General features: G+C 37.4%; 1 protein-coding gene across 1 annotated transcript in view; it reads right to left on the bottom strand.

Moving 5' to 3' along the window:
* The window catches only part of LOC138704904 (dehydrogenase/reductase SDR family member 11-like), an 82578-nt gene that overhangs the window by 55357 nt on the left and 4999 nt on the right, over window positions 1-22222 (bottom strand). Inside the window, exons 4-5 of the mRNA XM_069833303.1 lie at window positions 21520-21649; window positions 21257-21392 (exon numbers count right to left, since the gene is read on the bottom strand). Of these exons, the coding sequence (XP_069689404.1) occupies window positions 21257-21392; window positions 21520-21649 (266 nt within the window). The remainder of the gene's footprint in view (window positions 1-21256; window positions 21393-21519; window positions 21650-22222) is intronic.

The following is a 22222-nucleotide window of genomic DNA, read 5'->3' on the forward strand; positions in this document are numbered from 1 at the left end:
ATAGACTCTATTAACAATGTTCTCCTTGCATTGGACTCTGAAGATGCAGTCTCAATTGATACTGCGAAAACAGTTACCTGTGACATAAGTGTGAAGAATGACTTAGCTCACATTCAGCATACATTTTCATGCATCATAAAAACGCTCAAAAGTCTCCAAAATAGGCACCTTTCACTATCTGAAAGTTTTGAAATTATAAATAGTACTGTGGAACAACTGAATCGTGGTAGAGGTAAAGTTGCAGATGCAGTAAGAGCTAAGGTGGACACTGTACTTTCAAAAAACCCTGGATATGAAGAACTACAAAAGGTTGTTGCTGTGATGAGTGGTGAATCAACAGTGAAGATTAACTTGGACTTATCCCCAGCAGACATTGTGAAATTGAATTATGTACCAGTTACTTCTTGTGACGTCGAACGCTCTTTTAGTCAGTATAAATCTATCCTCAGAGACAATAGAAGAAGATTCACTTTTCAGCACTTGAAAGAAATGTTTGTAACCTATTGTTATGGTAACAGACAATAAAAATTGTGTTTTGTTGAAACTACATTGGAAGATAAGGTACGTCCATTATATTTTTTGTTTAGTTTGATTAAAATGTACCAATATTTAACGTACATAGTCATTTTTTTTATAATTTTAAGTCCATATTTAATTCCATATTTTGGTAAAAATCCATATTTAATTCCATATTTTGGTAAAAATAACTACATATATATTTACATATTTCATATATTTTTAGTCCATATAAATCCGTTCCCTGCTCATCATAGACTGGGGGGGGGGAGACAGACTTATATCACAGCCTGCTGGACTATAGTAAACACAGAATAGTACATTATGCAACGAGCCTATAATGAAGGTAATTAAGAAGTGAGTATGGATATTTAGGAAACGAGCGCAAGCGAGTTTCATAATTTTCATACGAGCTTCTTAATTACCATTATAGGCGAGTTTCATACGACTTTTTATGCTCGACCATATTTCTAACTTGATATTATTAATTTTTTAGCAATGTCCCGTATGTTGTGAGATGTGCGCAGACGCGAAAGTATTGATTTTTTCCGAGGAACAGATGTCCACATTGGCCTTGCTAGGCCATAAGAACCTACAGAGATAACATTGAAATTAAATTAGACATTGAAAAACGAGATGACAAATTGAATTTATTTGAATATTATTTACAATTAACGCTAATTATTATAGTAACAGAACATAACCTTCTGCGACAGTATTGGATTTCCAGCCTCCGTGACTTTTCGCTAATTCTCTTTCGATTGCATATCCGAGAATAATCGATACTTGCGGTTTTAAAACGGTAGAAAGCTGACCTGTCATTGGCTGAACAGTTGTAACCTGAGTCGTCATTGGCTGAAAGATCTTACCTTTAATGAGTAGGTGTACTTTAATGACATGCATTAAAGGTCTGCTACCAGGTGTATAATTACTACATTTCGGCACGGTCGAGCATAAAACATTTTAAAGCAACAATGTTGAAGATAGATATTTTTGTTTTGCAAATTTGCCGTCATTGAACAGAAACCAAGATGGAGATTTCATTGCAAGTAATTAAAAATTCCTCTTTCAGGTATGTGATAAATGATCTTCGCACAAAATAGTGTACGATACACGAGCGGTATGTTTTCTTTCAATTCTCGAAAATTAAAAAAGCTCAACTACGTTTCGCTTTTTTAAACTTTTCCTCGAACATGAAAGCTCTTGTAAAGCATATTACTATTACTTGGTCGTTCTCTTTGACACAAAAATTTTGCAAATCCCATTATTCGTGAAATAAATATCTGGACGTCTTTGGATAAGCCATTGAAAATTACAATAATTCACAAGGCCACCACCACTACGAATGAACTAATGTGAATGTCATATTAAGGGACGGACAGCTGGCAAGTCCTTTCCCTTCAAGTCAAGGAGGTGGAGTGTTCATAGCTCATAGCGTACGAGTTAGGCCCAAAGAGTTTGTAATACTTACTAGAGACACATACCCATGAGTGGCAGGCAAGGAAAATGTCATAAATTGAATCGGCTAGTATCCGCCATTAAAGGGAGTGTTTGCTGCGCGAAATTCGAAAAGAGTACCATAATACATTGATGTAGCCTGGTGATAGACACTGTTTTACATCTATATTTATTAAAGTATTATAATGATTCATCTTTGGCGATAGTCTAAAAAATAAATTAAATCACCCATATATACTCGGGATAAGTATGTGAAATATTGAATAATGGCAATGTCAACATTAATTTTCAGTATTACTAGTATTGTTTTAAGGACACAATAATGGATATTTATTTTTATTTTTAGTAGGTTATTTTACGACGCTTTATCAACATCTTAGGTTATTTAGCGTCTGAATGAGATGAAGGTGATAATGCCGGTGAAATGAGTCATTGCTCATATTGGGTTGAGGGAAAACCCCGGAAAAAACCTCAACCAGGTAACTTGCCCCAATCAGGAATCGAACCCGGGCCACCTGGTTTCGCGGCTAGTCGTGCTAACCGTTACTCCACAGGTGTGGACAATGGATATTTACTGTAATATTTAAAATTATCTATATTTTAGTCCTTTCATGCAAAGAAAGAGGAAGATACTGTTAGTGATTGGTAAATCCGACCCTAGAACTTGGAGAAGTTAGGGGTGAAAATTGCTCCCCATCCACCACACGCTTCAGTAGTGAGAGTCTCTCAGACTGTTTATGGTTGTCAGGTGGTCGGGTCCTCAGTCTTGCCTGCCTGCCTGTGTGTTGTACGTATTGAAAACATTTGGTCTGGTGATCTTTCGCTTTCGCGTTCTGTAATATATTACTAGCTCTTTAGTTTATTTTTTGTTGAAACAATTTACAATTTAGTTTAGTTAGTGTGTTCTTCTTTATAAAAAAAAAAGGTAAAGGTATCCCCGTAACATGCCATGAAGGCACTTGGGGGGCATGGAGGTAGAGCCCGATGCTTTCCATGACCTCGGCACTAGAATGAGGTGGTGTGGTCGGCACCACGCTCTGACCGCCTTTTACCCCCGGGAAAGACCCGGTACTAAATTTTATAGGAGGCTGAGTGAGCCTCGGGGCCGTTCTGAAAGTTTGGCAACGATAAAAAATCCTGTCACCACCTGGGATCGAACCCCGGACCTTCCAGTCCGTAGCCAGCTGCTCTACCAAGTGAGCTACCCGGCCGCCGTTCTTCTTTATAATTGTTTCAATTTTTTAGTTATAATAAATGTCGTCTTGAACTTACTCATTCGGTGTTAACATCCGACTCCCTCTGCCTAGTTTGAAAGCGGGAACCTGATTTCAATGCCAAGTCTGATTTGATAATTACTGATGATGACGCGTAATGAACTTCTTCGTTACTTCAGCCCTTTGTCCATTTCTTAATGATTCGAGGGAGTCTCGCTATCCTTCGGCAGGTCTTCGTACACAACTTCTTTCCTTGTCTTGTTTTATCTCCGCCTTAACCGACTCAACAAGCCAACGAGATGAAGGGGATGACATATCTCAGGACCAACATAGCATCTCTCACAAAACAGGACCATCGTGGAGAAGTTACAGGACACGTGCAAGACCTACCGAGTCCTGTGGCATAGAGATAAACTTCACCCCACGTCAGGAATGGAACCACGGACTGCCTAGCTGGGAAGCACACGCTGTCGTAACTACGGATCGTACACTTCTTTCTTGTGAACATTTATTGCTAGCTATTTTCACAACGCGACTTCTTAAAAGTATTATTTTATTCTAATTTTACAGCAAAGTGCTGGCTGGCACTTTCTCTTAATTTGCAGTTAGCTTATCGAAACAATTTTGAAATTACTGATGAGTGTGATTAACTCGCAATTTATTATAGAAGTATGTTAATTCATTTACAGCTGTTGAAAGGATTGCGACTGGATTGGCATAACGTTTTCCCGTTACTAATTAAACTACATCATAGCGAACTAGTATTTACTATTTACCTGTAGTTATAGTCATTTTCAGAATACCCTCGGATCGCTTTAATGTTTATTTATTTTATTTATTTATTTATTTAATAATAACATATACATAAAAACGTTACATTAAAATACCCCGAAAGAGCAAAGCTCGTGTTCGGGGACAGTTCCGTTACATAGATACACATACTTTGTAGACAAAATACTTAAGAAAAAAGCTCACATAAAGATTGTAATAAAATTAGTAAATAATAATACTAATAATAACTGAGTGAAAAAAGAGACGATGTTTAGATTGATGGATTAATATTAAATTATTATTAGTAGTATAATTAGTGCAGGTCATGTTGATATAGTAACCAAGATAAAATAGAAAAATACACTTAGGATAGAAATAAACTTGTTTTACAATACATGGTACATAATATATATACAGGGAAGTCTGTCATATAAATTTTTTAATTCTGGATCTGAAAATTTCATTGCTTAAAGTAGTCAATTCTGGATGAAATTTTATTATCGAATTATATAGCCGTGGACCATAATTTGTACTGTGTAGTAAAGCAGCAGATGTGAAATATTTAGGTTCAACTAATTTAAGAATTTCATTTCGTCTCGTATTATGAGCATGTGGCTGAGCTACAAATTTCGTTCTATTTTTATGATAGAATTTCATTAAAGAGTATTCATAAATTTGGTCAATTCTAAAAACATTCAATTCAGAATGGATCAAATTTGTTGGATAATCCAGTCGCCTTTTCAAACAAATTTTGATTATACGTTTTTGCAACATAATTAGAGGAAAAAGAGCAGTTTTTGTAATGCCTCCCCATCCAATTATACCATATTGGATAACAGATTCAACTAGAGCCAAATAAACCAAACGTAATACGTGAGTAGGCAAGTAATGGCGAAGGTTTACAAATTTGTAAATTGTTTTACGTATTCTGTTACATAAAAAGGTGATTTGTCTATCCCATTTCAAGTGCTGATCAACAATAATTCCCAGGTATTTCACATCTACAGATTCTTTCAGGCAAGGGCATTTACAGGTTGTAGAGAGTTTACAAAATGAGTTGTGGATTATTAATTTTAAATGAGAAAGTGATTTCAATTTGTTCAATCCAGAGACTGTTAAAGAAAATGGCACCAAAGTAGTTTTAGTTATATTTAGAGATAGCAAATTTGCATCAAGCCAGTTTTTGATAAAATTTATACCTACATTGGCATGTTTATAAGTGTCCTCCCAAGTTAAACCACTGAAAATCACCACCGTATCATCAGCGTAAGAATAACAGGAGCCATTATGTACTTTCAAATCAATGTTTAATAAATCATTAATATATATTAAAAATAGAATAGGACCTAAAATTGTTCCCTGAGGGACACCTATATCAATATTTACATTTTCACTGATATTATCATCAATTTTGGTTACCTGAGTTCTTTTGTTTAAGTATGATTGAAATAACTTATGCGCAATACCCCTGACTCCTATATCAAATAATTTGTCCAGAAGTAAACGATGGTTCACCGTGTCAAAAGCTTTCCTTAAATCTAAGAAAATCCCTAAACATTTAGAACCGTTATCCAACTCCTGCATAATTTTACCAGTGACTTCAATAATTGCGTCATCCGTAGATAATTTATTTCTGAAGCCATACTGATGTTTGGAGAGAATTTCATTTTTCTCTAAGTAATTTACTAATCTGTTTTTTAAACATTTTTCTAATATCTTTGAGAAGCTAGAGAGCAAGGATATAGGTCTATAGTTATTCAGACTTTTTCTTTCCCCTGACTTATGGACCGGTACAACTACAGCATTTTTCAGAGATTCTGGGAAAACTCCTTGGGTGAGACATAGATTGAATACATAAACAAGCGGTTTTAATATATGTTTAATGATAATCTTTAATGTGTTATTTGTAATTTTGTCGATTCCCGGTGAGACATTATTTTTTAAGGATTTAACAATATTATAAATTTCTTCTTCGGTTACTGGTGATAAAAACATGGAGGAAGATGCGTGCTTATTATGGCCACTGCAATAATTTTTCGTGTTAAATGCCGATTTGTTGATGTTCGATGCAATGCTATGTCCTACTTTTGAGAAATATTTATTAAATTCATTAGCTATGTCTTTTTTGTTTTTAAATATTTCTCCCTCTTCATTTAAAATCTCTGATATGATACTATTTTGGTTCACATTTACGTCTGTGGCTTCATTAATAGTTTGCCAAAATTTCCTAGGATTATTTCGATACTTCTGAAATTGAGATTGATAATACTGATAATGTGTATTTGCTATTCGAAATATTATATTTAGGACACTGCAGTCCAAGTTTCCAATAATGTTTTAATTACCATCCGTCACAAATGTTTGATGAAATAGTTAATTTCGGCGAACTAATGTACGCACTAATTTACCAAGGGTCTTAGAAATCTTTTCAAACTTATTTCCCTTCTGAATTTGTTGTCAGAAATATGCAATGTGAATTCGTCCGTTCTTGCAATATGTCATTTCGGTTAATGTTTGAATTTCGGCATTTCTCGTGTGATTTAACTAAGTGTATCCAACCGTTCGTATAGGACTGTATTTTTAAACAGCGCCCTTTTTTTGTAACAGAAAATAACCAAGTAATATGTAATAGTAAGTAAAATATTTGAACAGGTTAATGTGTTCAGTTAATGGGATGGCTATTATCAAATACAGCTAAAACGGTTTCTGAGGATAATATAATTGAGGCAACAGCATTATGATTCACCGGTGAGTTAAATGTTTTCTTTATCAATAGTAGCGGTAGCAGGGCTGTCCCTTCTCTACCCTCTTCCACTATTTGTCACGTGTTTGTTGACAGCGTGCGGACTGTTAGAAGTGGAGTGGGTGAAATTCGTTACAGGGCCGGATTTACCAGTCACCAACAATATATTGGTGCTTTGAAAATATTTAGTGGTGAAATATGAGATCATAAAAATTCTGGAAACTGATTTAAAATATAATGAGAATAAATTTTATCATAAAACAATCTATTCATTGTGTAGTTAATGACCACCAGGTTTGAGGTCAGTACAGACTTTTTAATACAATTAGTAGCGGTAATAGTAGGCCTAGTAGTAGTGGTAATAGTAGGCCTAGTAGTAGTGGTAATAATAGGCCTAGTAGTAATGGTAATAGGAGGCCTAGTTTTGGTAATATTACTAGGCGTAGTAGTAGTAGTGGTGGTAATAGTAGGCCTAGTAGTATTGGTAATAATAGGCCTAGTAATAGTGCTAATAATAGACCTAGTAGTAGTGGTAATAATATGCCTAGTAACTTAGTAGTGGTAATAGTAGGCGTAGTAGTAGTAATAGTAGGAGTAGTAGTAGTGGTAATAGTAGGAGTAGTAGTAGTGGTAATAGTAGTAGTAGTGGTAATAGTAGTAGTAGTAGTAGTAGTAGTAGTAGTAGTAGTAGTAGTAGTCCTAGTTTTTGTAGTAATAGTAGGCCTAGTAGTAGTGGTAATAGTAGGCCTAGTTTTGGTGGAATTAGTAGGCCTAGTAGTAGTGAGACCTAGTTAGTAGTAGTGGTAATAATATACCTATTAGTAATGGTAATAATAGGCCTAAGTAGGCCATCAGCTATATTTTCACTAATTTCTTTGCATATAATACAACCAAAAACTAGAAGTACATACTTTACAAAACGGAAATTACATGATTAATTCATTTATTGTGAAATAAAACAGTTTTAGACAGATATAGTCTGAGGATTTTCTTATGCACTCTGCTATTATAATCCACTGTAATGTGATGGCACCTAACCCTTACATACATTGTTGAAATCAACCTTATAAACCTGATTAATGTGTTTCTGGAAAAACTTTATCCAAGAAATATTCCGACAATCTGTAAACACATTCAAAGGAGGAACTACATTTGGAACATTCTTTCAAATATTATAATAATAATAATAATAATAATAATAATAATAATAATAATAATGATTTATTTTAGCTGGCAGAGTTAAGGCCGTAAGGCCTTCTCTTCCACACAACCAGCAAAAAGTGTATATACATATGCATGAACTTACAAAGAATTCAACAAATTGATTTAGATGAGAGTTACATGTATACAAGAGTTATTTACGAATTAAACAACAAAATACTATGAACTATTAATTAAACACTGAAATAAACTGGGTAGCAGAATTAAACTAAAATACATAGAATGTTAATATATTTCAAATTATATTAGATAATAGAAAGAGATTATTATGAGACAATTTTGAAAATGCAGCACAATCAGGATGATGTCTAAAGAAAAAAAGCAACAGTGTAGTCAGTAATATTTTAAATCAGTATGATTGGAGTGAAATGCTAATAAGGTTATCTTTTAAGCTGTTCTTAAAGGTGTTTGTTGTCTTGCAGCCCCTAATACTTTGTGGCAAGGAATTCCATTGACGCGAGGTGGATATTGTAAAAGATGAGGAATAACAAGATGTTCTATGAAGAGGTATATTTAGCGTGCCACAGATAAGTGATCTGGTATTTACGTCGTGGTTAGAGTATAGATAAGAGAAACGAGACGAAAGGTAATTTGGTGTTGAGGTGTGCAGAATTCGAAAGAGTAAAGACAAAGAGTGTAAAGTTCTGCGTTCTTTAAGTCGGAGCCACGAGAGACTTGCGAAGGACGGTGATATGTGATCATATCGTCGGATGTTGCACACGTATCTGATGCACATATTCTGAGCTCGCTGTAACTTGACTGACAGTTCAGAACTTAGATCACTTAACAAAACGTCACAATAATCGAAGTGCGGCATTACTAGGGTTTGTACTAGGGTAAGTTTTAGTTGCTGGGGCAAGAAGTTTCTCAAGCGACTCAAAGAGTGAAAGGAGGAACAGATTTTCTTTATCGTTTCTTTAACTTGAAAATTCCAACTTAGATTATTATCAAAAAAGAAGCCAAGATTTTTTACGACAGATGAATAAGGGATTAGCGTGTTGTTAAGGGTAACAACTGAAAGATTACTGTTATTAAGGGAGTTAACTACACGCTTATGTCCAATAATTATGGCTTGAGTCTTACTTGGGTTAAGTGCGAGTCCGAAATTGGCCGCCCAAGTGGAGACAGTGGCTAGGTCACAATTTAACTTGTCAATCGATTCATTGATCGTATTGGGTCTGGAATGTATGTAAAGTTGTAGGTCGTCGGCATAGAGGTGATATCGGCAATACTGTAAGTTCTTTGATACGTCATTAATGTAGATAGAGAAAAGTAGTGGTCCTAATACGGAGCCCTGCGGCACTCCCGCCTTTGTGTATCGCCATTGGGAGAATTGATTATCAAGTGAAACACACTGTTGGCGGTCCCGTAGGTAGGAGTCCATCCAGCTCAGGGTATTGTCTGATAGGTGCAAAGTTTTCATCTTTGCAAGAAGCAAGTCGATATCAACAGAACCAAAGGCATTGCTGAAATCGAGAAGAGTTAGTGCCGTTACTTCACCCCTATCCATAGCTTCACGGATGTCCTCGGTCACTTTAAGTAGGGCTGTAGTAGTGCTGTGCCCATGCCTAAAACCCGATTGATAGTCATCGAGGAGTTTGTGTTCGTCGAGATAGTTCGTAAGTTGTCCGTGTACAATATGTTCTAATGCTTTTGAAAGAGTGGGAAGAATTGATATCGGTCTGTATTGGTTTACTGTAGAAGGTGTGTTAGATTTAGGTAAAGGTTTCACTAATGCCATTTTCCAGAGTGAGGGGTAGGACCCAGTCATAATAGATGCATTGAATATATGGGTGACGGTCGGCAGAATCACATCTATTATTTTATACAGGAGAGTGATATTTATATTGTCTACACCTTGGGCTTTAGATTTCATACATCGCAGCGTCTTCATTACGTCAGTCGGGTTAATGTATTTAAAGAAGAATTTATCCCATACAGGTTGGGGGCAAGATCTGAGAACTTCAAGAGTCTCTTTTTTATGTAATGGTTCAGGTGGAGCAGTGACGAAATGTTCATTTAGGCTATTGAGTGACAAGTTGATGTTATCTACCCGAGGCTTTGCTTTTGTTAGACCCAGGTTATTAAGGTTACGCCACAATTCTTTCGCACTGACCGAAGGTATAATAAGGGAATGTGCATGGCGTAATTTAGCATTTCTTACTGCTTGATTACATTTATTTCTTAAAACTTTGTAAGTATTAAAATCTAATTCGTCCTTGCTCCGTCTGTATTTACGATAAGCAGTGTCTCTGTCTGTCATGAGTAATTTTATGGCATCGCACATCCAAGGCGCAGGGCGTCTACCAACTCGTCTGGTTTTCAAGGGTGCGTGTTTATCGTATAACTGGATTACTAGGTCGTTAAATTTTTCGATTTTGTCGTCAATGTCTGGTAAATTCCACACTTCAGTCCAAGGCAGGCTAAGTGCATCGTTGATTAATTTATCATGCTCAATATGCTTCAAGTCACGGTATGATGTGATGTGAGGTTTATATTTTGGACAATACAAGGAATATTCTAGAAAGATTATGTCGTGTGCTGAGATACCCGGCGCTGGTAGTTGTCCATTCGTTAATGCTAACTGAGGATTAGTCGTGGCAATAATGTCAAGAAGTGTCTCCGATTCCTGGGTGTGGTGGGTAGCTGCGGAAGGAAGGATGGATATATTGTAAGACTCAAACATGTTCTTAAGTTGAACTGTAGCGTAATTACTTGAATTTAATAAGTTTGTATTGAAATCGCCTAAAATAACAGTATGGTCATAGTGAGGCACAAGATTAAGCAAAGGTGTTTCAAGATCACTTAAGAATCCTGATTTAGGGGGTTTGTATACAACTCCAAGGAGGCACTTTTTGTTGCTTGCACCGACTTCGATGAATAGATATTCAGGATGTTCTAAGTCTTCATTCGAAGACTGGTAGACAATTTTAAACGGTAAGTCCGATCGCACATATATCGCAACACCACCTCCGCGTTTACCAATTCGGTCATTTCTACAGAGGGTGTAATTATCTAAACTTACTAGAGAAGATGATAGGGAAGGCTTCAACCACGTTTCAGAGATAAGAATAGCATATTAAGACACGTATGCTTCCTGAGCATCTTACAATAGCAGCTATGTTCGAACAATTATTTGCAACGCAGTATTTCACCATTTTCTTATTTCCCTTCAAGTGTACTTATATTTATTCGTACTCCTCAATAAATATGAACTGCTTGCACTCCCGGCGAAGCATCAACTCCCTTTAATGGCGGCCGAACAGCGGTTCAATTTTGTACGCGAAACTAGCGCCGTTGGTGTCTCTAGTTATATATTACAAACTCTTTGGGCCCGATGCAGACTGGCGTTAAAAGGACGCTGCGTCCTTTGATGCGCGGTTTAGAAGTACATAGTTCTAAGTGACCAATACACACGTGGTTCCCAGGATGCAGCGTCAGGTAAAGACAGACGGCGGGGACAAAGTGGTAATTATCTAGTTGCGTGTTCTGCCAGAACGCGGCCTCACCGCTGGCTGCTGCGTTCTGGCACTTCATTGTTGACTGTTCAGTACACACTGGACGCTAGTCTGCATTGGGCCGTATGGACAGTGAAATCGACGTAGAATAATGCGTCATTATGACGCTACGTGTGTACGGTTGGACACAGAGACGCAGCGTTAACCAAATAATTGGACTCGCGTATACTCGTATAAATCAAAAGTGAAGACCACAAAAATTTGTCAGAAAGAGGTAATATTTAAATTGCATCACTGTCTTTAGAATTATATATATATATATATATATATATATATATATATATATATATATATATATAGACACACACAGTCAGCTCTGGATATAATGAACTCGATTGTAGTGAACATTCGGCTATAGTGAACCTAAATCGTTGGTCCCGATCCGCATACATTAAAAAAATACATTAATATTTCCGTTGTAGTGAACCCTCGCTTCTGTTATAGTGAACCTTAAAAATTGAAGTTAAAATAGTTTTATCCTGACAAATTCTTATTTGAAGTCAGACCTTGCATAAAAATTTAAAGAATGTATTGAGAACAACATTTTAAGTTTCTTATATATTATATATTACTTGCCTCGAAAACATGACGGCCTCTCTTCTTGGAATTGGTAATCCCTCATAAACCCCCATCCTCAACTCAACCCCTCGCCGCGTGGCAGAAATACAATACATCCCAGCATTGCCAAATATACCAGGCATTGTCTCTGCCTGTTGGGTTTCACCCGTTCTCAGTGTCTTTTTAAAGCGGCTACACACGACCCAATCTGCAGGGTCCGATTTGCAGGGCGGTTGGGTCGGACGAATTGGTTCTGCTCTCCACACGACCCAACTTGCAGTAGGCTGATCCGCTCCGTTGTGAAAAGATATATCATGGCTCGTTCACTTTCCAAGTTTCAAAAAGTTGGAATTGCATTGAGTTTGTTGTTACAGAACGATGAACAGGTACTATATGAAGAAATTTTTTTCCGATTAAAAAATATTTAGGCATATATATATATATATATATATATATATATTTTCAAGATTAAAAATGTTGAGAGTTCACTGTGCAGTGATGAAGCGTTTCCCTCACAACTTAAAAACTTGTTAACTTTTCATGTTCTCTCTTTTTTTTATTTTATTGCTGAAACTCATGTTTACAATATCATGCTCTTTCAACTACAGTCCTTAATAAACAATAGTTTTTTTTTTATTTTGTGTATTAGAAAATACTGATGTTTGACCACTTTTAAAATGAATTAATTTTTTTATCAGACAATCTATTAACGGTAGAGAAGTGATCTTGCATCATATTGTAGATATGACGTGCATAAATACACACAACAAAAATTCCTTCACAGAATGTTAGATAGTTTTTGAGTTATGAGGGAAACGCATCATCACTGCACAATGAACTGAATTAAAAAAAAAAAGTAAATCATTTTTAACCGTAAAAATTTATTTATATATATTTTTTTTTCACAGAGAAGGACAGTTGTCTATGCGGATGACGTGAATTTGTTAGGAGAAAATCCACAAACGATTAGGGAAAACACGGAAATTTTACTTGAAGCAAGTAAAGAGATAGGTTTGGAAGTAAATCCCGAAAAGACTAAGTATATGATTATGACTCGTGACCAGAATATTGTACGAAATGCAAATATAAATATTGGAAATTTATCTTTTGAAGAGGCGGAAAAATTCAAATACCTGGGAGCAAAAGTAACAAATATAAATGCTACTCGGGAGGAAATTAAACACAGAATAAATATGCGAAATGCCTGTTATTATTCGGTTGAGAAGCATTTATCATCCAGTCTGCTGTCAAAAATCTGAAAGTTAGAATTTAGAAAACAGTTTTATTACCAGTTGTTCTTTATGGTTGCGAAACGTGGACTCTTACTTTGAGAGAGGAACATAGGTTAAGGGTGTTTGAGAATAAAGTGTTTAGCAAAATATTTGGGACTAAGAGGGATGAAGTTACAGGAGAATGGAGAAAGTTACACAACTGCATGCATTGTATTCTTCACCTGACATAATTAGGAACATTAAATCCAGACGTTTGAGATGGGCAGGGCATGTAGCACGTATGGGCGAATCCAGAAATTAACTTAGAAAGCATGCTGTCAATATTCAGATTGTCAATGTTAATACAGATAATACAATATAATATTTGTTTTTTCAGTCTTATGACAAATCAATTATTAAAACAATGACTTATATTTCATAACATGTAGTCATTGAGTTTTATACAAATAAGTTACGAACGTTTTCGCCCATTCAGGCATCTTCAAGTTCAGTGTACAATATCTCATTATTAAAGTTTAATAATGAGATATTGTACACTGAACCTGAAGATGCCTGAATGGGCTAAAACGTTCGTAACTTGTTCAGTGTACAATATCTCATTATTAAAGTTTAATAATGAGATATTGTACACTGAACCTGAAGATGCCTGAATGGGCTAAAACGTTCGTAACTTATTTGTATAAAACTCAGTGACTACATGTTATGAAATATAAGTCATTGTTTTAATAATTGATTTGTCATAAGATTGAATAAAACAAATATTATATTGCATTATCTGAATCCAGAAATGCATATAAAGTGTTAGTTGGGAGGCCGGAGAGAAAAAGGCCTTTGGGGAGGCCGAGACGTAGATGGGAAGATAATATTAAAATGGATTTGAGGGAGGTGGGATTTGATGATAGAGACGATTTATCTTGCTCAGGATAGGGACCAATGGCGGGTTTAAGTGAGGGCGGCAATGAACCTCCGGGTTCCTTAAAAGCCAGTAAGTAAGTAAGTAAGCAGAAGGACAGTATTTTATACATATTAATTTTCATTATTGTACAAGATACAGTAATGGAGGAAAAAAAATGTTTAATATTTCCAAAATTTTACTGCTGTAAGCTGTGCCTAACCTCTTAAAAATAAGAAAACATTTAAACTCTTCTCATATTTTCGACAAAGCATAGGTGTGCATATTGATAACGTTGATCCTATTGTGTTGGCATGCTGTGCACTACATAATTTGTATTTTTCGAGAAGAATTTATAAAGCCTGATTACGCATATCTCTGTTCAGATAATTTGCGTTTGAAATGTCCCATAAAAAGGCATATCTTTATACAGTTCAAAAATATCCTTCCAGACTTTTCTCCTTTTCCTTCATTTCACGTGGCATTCACTGTCACTGCCCTCAGTTCTTCATAAACGCCACTTCTGCAAGCTGCAACTGACAAGAAATCGGCCCGATCGTGCTACACACGACCCAACTTGCAGGGTGTTGGAGTGGGGGAGTCGGCAGATTTGGTGGCTGCCCGAACCAACCACCCGACAAGAGGTTTGTTGTCCCTGCAAGCCTACACACCACCCGATCGGCAGGGTCCCTGCAAATCGGACCCTGCAGATTGGGTCGTGTGTAGCCGCTTTTAGACATTTGTCGACGTGTTGTTTTATGCCGTTGTGCGCTTCAATATATCTAATTTATTCCGGCCATGATTATTAAGTGTTGGAGCAGATGATCCGCAGTCAGGCCTCCTGATTCACCTGAAGATCCAGGACCACCACGACAAGAACAAATAACACCGTCGAAGAGAACAGAATATCTTATTTGCAGAGGAGCGTAGCTAAGAAAACAAAGTGTTAAAATTGTGTCTAACGTTAGACATTCTATCCATAGAGTAATCGAAAGTTGAGGCAGTTTGATAAGTACAAATCTTAATCACTTAACATCGGACGCAACCGGAGGAGTTGCTAATATATATATATATATATATATATATATATATATATGGAGCATAGAAATTAAGAATTACGGTTCATCAACTAAAGAGAAAATAAACTAAAACAGAATTCGGTAAGATAGACGATTTTATGCGTGATTTACTTCGTCGAACAGTATGCGAAAGAGATATCGCCAACAGAAAATACACTTGCGGAAATATTCTGGCCTGCTATGTGCATTATGTTTAAGGATGCAGAAAATATTTCATTCGATTCTATCCAGCACTTTCGGAATTACCAGGAAAAGGGTTAACTAATACAGAGCCACTGGCGTAGCTCAGTTGGCTGAGTTGACTGCCGATCTGAAGTTGCACTCGGGCGTGGGTTCAGTTCCCGCTTTGGCTGATTTATCTGATTGGGTTTCTTTCCAAGGTTTTCCTCAACAGTAAGGCGAATGTCAGATATTCTATAGCGAATCCTCGGCCTCATCTCCCCAAATACCATTTTGCTATCACCAATCCCATCGACACTAAATAACCTAGTAATTGATACAGTGTCATTAAATAACTAAAAAAAACTACATAATACAGGTTGTTTTACCTGAATGAATTTCAGTAGTTGGTGTAGAAATTTAAATTTTATATTAGGCCTATATTTTACATAACAGAATTTTAAGGTATAAGAACTGTACATGCCCCCTTAATTAATTCAATCATATTTCGTATCTTATAACGTTCCTTAGGCCTACAGAAAATTTGCATCGAATCAGCAATTAAACTGGCAGAGAAACAAATAAATTCTTTTGTGCTTTAATATGATTTTCGTGTTATGAAAAAATGATGTAAAAGGAATACATTTATCCATGACTGGTATCTAAACTGGTCTTTATTTCACCGTCCTTAGCAACCTAAATAATGGCATTATTCACAGCAGTGCTTAAAAGTTTTCTAATTTACAGCAGTGAATTAAATGTTTTTAAATCAATCTCTACATGACAATCAACATATTAGCATTAATTAAAATGAATATATATGAACTTCTTCGCCATCAACACATTACAAAGAAAAGACCTACAATTTACAATTAAATTTACATTCCAGTAATGAATAAAATATTGTATAGCACACTAGAGTAAACAGATTTTATGCGCTCGTGGAAATTATCACCCACGACGAAGCGGATAAAATCTAATTTTACTCTCTAGTACTAAAAATTGCTATTCAATGATCACAGTTTCCGAAAATTTTACCAGCGCAACATCCTTAATTAAGTATAAAATTCTGGAACTTCAATAACATGAGAATTTAACACTTATTATATAATTCTGCATTTCTTTGTTTATATAGGCAAAACATGTTAGTGAAAATATAAATATAAAGTGTTTTTAAAATAAGTTTGTTCATTTTTATACCAATTTTGTTTCAGTAATTATAAATTAAGGTATATTTACAAAGATAATATAGTCTCGCTGAAAATCGCGGTTTCACGGAACACAGTTTGAAAAACGTTCGCAAATCACAATGACTTCAAGAATTGGCAACTCGGCTAAGGGTTTATCCCCTGCGCGTGCCTGCAGTTAACTGGTGAAGGGGATGAGGGAAGGTCGTCATGTTTTCGGGCGAAGTATACTCCTTTAGTCAAAGGACAAAGATAGGATTAGTGATTCCTAGACAATGAGCTGTACTGTAAATCTAGGCAACGCGTGACGACCTTGCCTCACTCCACTGTCGAAGGGTTGTCATTCTGTTCTCAGGCACATTACTGTATTGTTATTTTTAATCCTCTACCATCAAAGGGTTGCCTTTGTTCTCAGAAACATTTCCATTATGACGGATAGCATCGAAACAACGGAAAATGAAATTGCCTTCTTTTATTAAAAGGGGACGGACATTATGCCCAGAGCATAAATGAAGGTAAGATTCTGATTGCTTTCAAAATCCATCAACCCCCTCCCAGTTTTCATTAAGTGACCTGGGTAATTCCAAGGCTGAGTACGCAGGCACACCGTAACAGCGTTTGTCATTTCTATCTTATCAGTCAGTTTCTAGTGTTCGAACAGTGAATGTAGACCTACTGTATAAAAATGTCGAAGCGTAAAGTGTTTTCTTTGAAACATAAGGCTAATATTATAAAGTGACATTGAACGTGGTCATTCGCAAGCGGACGTGGGTCGACAGCATAGTTTAAGTAAATCAACTGTGAGTAACAGTATAGAGTAGTGCTGCTTATGATTAGGTTTTCTCCGGAGCGGTTGTTTGCGCGCTTTCAATCGGAGACCTCCGGTTACCTCCGATTGATGCCGGGCAGGTTGTATATGTGCTTTGGCGCAGATATACACTTTCCGCTGAGCATTCCTTTTTTAATCGGATCAGGTAGTGATTCGAGTCCGCTGGCGTCCGCGTATCTTTTAAAATAAGTTGTAATTTGTTGTTGTTTATTCTCTCTTTTATGTTAATCTCTCTCTTTCTTCGGCTCTTTTTTTTGTGTTGCTTAAAGTGCTACGTTAGCTGACAGATTTTTTTTTTCTAGTTTTGAAATTCATAGTATATGTGGAAAAACGTAAGCCTATTAGTTTTATGTCATTGATCAAATTAATAACATTCAATCTAACTGCAAAACTAACGCAGAAGTAAAGCTTTTCAGTCGGTAATGTAAACATTTATACTTTAATTCTCCTAGAAACTCTCGTTTAATCGCAAACAGGGTTTGTCAATTATTATTCTAATCGGTTTATATGTAAATATGTTTTTCATTGCCTCGAAAGTTAAGTTTTTAGAGAAATGTCAGGACTTTTTCCTAGACTGTGAGCTTTTGGAAACAATAGCACTAAAACAATTTAAAAAGAAATCGTATCAAATGTTTTGCGTAATTGTTTTCATCAAGTTCACGATTGTGCGGTCGCTTCAAATGGTCTAACAAATTCGAAGTTCCACCACCCTTAAAGTAAATTCGCCCACAAAGTTTACAGTGTGCGACTTTATTACCTTCAACTAAATTAAAGAATTTCCATGCGTTGGATATCCTATTTGGTGCCATTTTATTCCACTCACAACTACTGTCAGTCCGTACGCGCCGGTCGTCCTTGAGCTAACTGTCGCTTCGCTCCGAACCACCGCATCCCTCCGTATGTTCCCTGTTACACCTACGGTAGTACCGGAGATCACCGGTGGAGAGCTTTATTCGTAATCTCTGATTCCTCCGCGGTAGTAGTCACTCCGATGAGCAGCACTGGTATAGAGTAGACCTGCACAAACAGCGCTCAACGAGCGCGCGCGCTCCTTCGGAGCGGGAGCGGGAGAGGAGTGTTTACCGCTCGCCGAAACGGAGAGGAAGATACGTCAGAATGACATAGACTTGCTATAGGTAGAGGAGAGGGAAACGACCACTCAGTTATCTAGTGGAGTGCAGTGTGTAGGCCTATTCTCAGTAAGTGTTTCACGTTGCTTACCTACTGCTATAGTACAGTATGGAGGAATGTAAAAGACGAAACATAACATTTAACGATATACAGCTCGAACTTATTGACCTTCAGTGTGACCTAAGGGCTAAAGATCGTTTGAATAATAGTAATAGCCTGGTTGAGTTTTACAAGACTAAATATTAGCAACAATATCCACGACTACACAGGCTGACTGTGAAAATGATTGCTATGTTTGGCTCAACATTTATATTTGTGAGCAACTGTTTTCTATAATCAACGTTAATAAAGGCAGACATCGAACATCTGTAACTGATGTTTCATTACGATCAATAGGCTACTGTTCCTTTCAGCTACCAACAGCATAAAACCTCGTCTTGATGTACTGATAAATAAAAATATAACAAAATGATATTGTACATTTAAGTAGCTATAGAATTTCTATTACTTCTGTAAAATAAATATTTCTTTATTAATTAATAATAGTCCAAGATAGTTTTGCAAACACTGAACGGGAATTCATTTCATAAGCACTCGTAATAGTACTTCCTTCTGTGTATATTTTTACGAGATCACCCCTTCTTCCAGTCCACCCTTATACAGAGCGCAGCTAATATCTGCATTCTGCTCATGAGCTGTGAGCCGGCTCGGGAGCACAAACCTTGTGCAGGCCTGGTATAGAGTATCCAATGTAATCCGTGCCACAAAAATGAAACATTTTAATTACTGTGTAGTATTTTATTTTCTTGTTCACAATTTCATTTATTCCTGTCATTTAAGGTTAGGGAAGAGATACTGCGGATTTAGGGAACCTCGAGTATAGTGAACGAAATATGCTGGTCCGCAGAGGTTCACTATAACGTGTGTGTGTGTGTGTGTGTGTGTGTGTGTGTGTGTGTGTGTGTGTGTGTGTGTGTGTGTGTGTGTGTGTGTGTGTGTGTGTGTGTGTGTGTGTGTGTGTGTGTGTGTGTGTGTGTGTGTGTGTGTGTGTGTGTGTGTGTGTGTGTGTGTGTGTGTGTGTGTGTGTGTGTGTGTGTGTGTGTGTGTGTGTGTGTGTGTGTGTGTGTGTGTGTGTGTGTGTGTGTGTGTGTGTGTGTGTGTGTGTGTGTGTGTGTGTGTGTGTGTGTGTGTGTGTGTGTGTGTGTGTGTGTGTGTGTGTGTGTGTGTGTGTGTGTGTGTGTGTGTGTGTGTGTGTGTGTGTGTGTGTGTGTGTGTGTGTGTGTGTGTGTGTGTGTGTGTGTGTGTGTGTGTGTGTGTGTGTGTGTGTGTGTGTGTGTGTGTGTGTGTGTGTGTGTGTGTGTGTGTGTGTGTGTGTGTGTGTGTGTGTGTGTGTGTGTGTGTGTGTGTGTGTGTGTGTGTGTGTGTGTGTGTGTGTGTGTGTGTGTGTGTGTGTGTGTGTGTGTGTGTGTGTGTGTGTGTGTGTGTGTGTGTGTGTGTGTGTGTGTGTGTGTGTGTGTGTGTGTGTGTGTGTGTGTGTGTGTGTGTGTGTGTGTGTGTGTGTGTGTGTGTGTGTGTGTGTGTGTGTGTGTGTGTGTGTGTGTGTGTGTGTGTGTGTGTGTGTGTGTGTGTGTGTGTGTGTGTGTGTGTGTGTGTGTGTGTGTGTGTGTGTGTGTGTGTGTGTGTGTGTGTGTGTGTGTGTGTGTGTGTGTGTGTGTGTGTGTGTGTGTGTGTGTGTGTGTGTGTGTGTGTGTGTGTGTGTGTGTGTGTGTGTGTGTGTGTGTGTGTGTGTGTGTGTGTGTGTGTGTGTGTGTGTGTGTGTGTGTGTGTGTGTGTGTGTGTGTGTGTGTGTGTGTGTGTGTGTGTGTGTGTGTGTGTGTGTGTGTGTGTGTGTGTGTGTGTGTGTGTGTGTGTGTGTGTGTGTGTGTGTGTGTGTGTGTGTGTGTGTGTGTGTGTGTGTGTGTGTGTGTGTGTGTGTGTGTGTGTGTGTGTGTGTGTGTGTGTGTGTGTGTGTGTGTGTGTGTGTGTGTGTGTGTGTGTGTGTGTGTGTGTGTGTGTGTGTGTGTGTGTGTGTGTGTGTGTGTGTGTGTGTGTGTGTGTGTGTGTGTGTGTGTGTGTGTGTGTGTGTGTGTGTGTGTGTGTGTGTGTGTGTGTGTGTGTGTGTGTGTGTGTGTGTGTGTGTGTGTGTGTGTGTGTGTGTGTGTGTGTGTGTGTGTGTGTGTGTGTGTGTGTGTGTGTGTGTGTGTGTGTGTGTGTGTGTGTGTGTGTGTGTGTGTGTGTGTGTGTGTGTGTGTGTGTGTGTGTGTGTGTGTGTGTGTGTGTGTGTGTGTGTGTGTGTGTGTGTGTGTGTGTGTGTGTGTGTGTGTGTGTGTGTGTGTGTGTGTGTGTGTGTGTGTGTGTGTGTGTGTGTGTGTGTGTGTGTGTGTGTGTGTGTGTGTGTGTGTGTGTGTGTGTGTGTGTGTGTGTGTGTGTGTGTGTGTGTGTGTGTGTGTGTGTGTGTGTGTGTGTGTGTGTGTGTGTGTGTGTGTGTGTGTGTGTGTGTGTGTGTGTGTGTGTGTGTGTGTGTGTGTGTGTGTGTGTGTGTGTGTGTGTGTGTGTGTGTGTGTGTGTGTGTGTGTGTGTGTGTGTGTGTGTGTGTGTGTGTGTGTGTGTGTGTGTGTGTGTGTCGTTATTTAATTCATTATCAGTTACACAGTCATATGTAACCCAAGATGATACAGAATTGGAAATAAAAATACAAAAATGACTTACCGAGATACGTATCTTGGAGTTAATCTTCAACAATTCTCTACGAAGTCCTTCAGTGAGCACAGTTACAGCATGTTCTGCTGCAGAATACATGTAGATGGAAAGAAAATTGATGTCTGGAATACTGTGCCCTAAAATGCTAAAAGTTTAAAAATTTAGGAGCTTATTCAAAATATTATTCTAACAATAAGTCTTATTTGTTAATATGAATGACCTGACCATCACCCACTCATTTTTCTTTCATGTCTTTAAGACCTCACTCTTACCCGTTGATATGAATGATAAGGCCGTCATCCACTCCTTTTTCTTTCATCGACGCAAGTGCCTCTTTAGTGACGTTACTACGTGCCAGTACATTTACATCAAATATAAGTTTCCAGCTTTCCAGAGGACCATCTGCAATATTGTAAGATTCCTCAATATATCCGATAATTGCATATTATATTTCTATTAACAGTCGTGCATTAATATGATGTGTTTTCTAAGCGCTAATTATACACCGTATCTCTAAATAATTATCGTGGTTTCAAGTGGTTGGTATGGCTTTACAAACGAAATTGGATGTGTGTTTCCTACATGCAATGAAATAAATGCTGTGAAAGTTTCGTATCATATGTGCGCAGCGATTGTTTTTCATCGTTATTACGTCACAACGTTAGATTTATGAAATGGCGACTCCTGTGCTTAAGTTCTTTTCTGTGTTGCAATTTGCGAAGTGCGATTCTCTAGTTTCTGTATAGGGAGCTTTCTGGCGGCAATTTAGAATTGCTCTTCCTCCATCCGATAACAACATTCGTCTATCTATCTATGTATAGACAGTTTGAAGCGACTGATGCATCTGTAAGGGGAAGAGTTCAGGACGTCTACAGCTCATGCATTTTGTCACTCTTCCTACAGAGCTGTGCACGAGATAGGATGAGTCTACTTAAGAATTATAGGGGAATGGGTTAGTTTTTGCCTTGAACTCGG

The sequence above is a fragment of the Periplaneta americana genome, chromosome 8, assembly GCF_040183065.1.
Source record: "Periplaneta americana isolate PAMFEO1 chromosome 8, P.americana_PAMFEO1_priV1, whole genome shotgun sequence".
In the NCBI taxonomy this organism is placed as follows: domain Eukaryota; kingdom Metazoa; phylum Arthropoda; class Insecta; order Blattodea; family Blattidae; genus Periplaneta; species Periplaneta americana.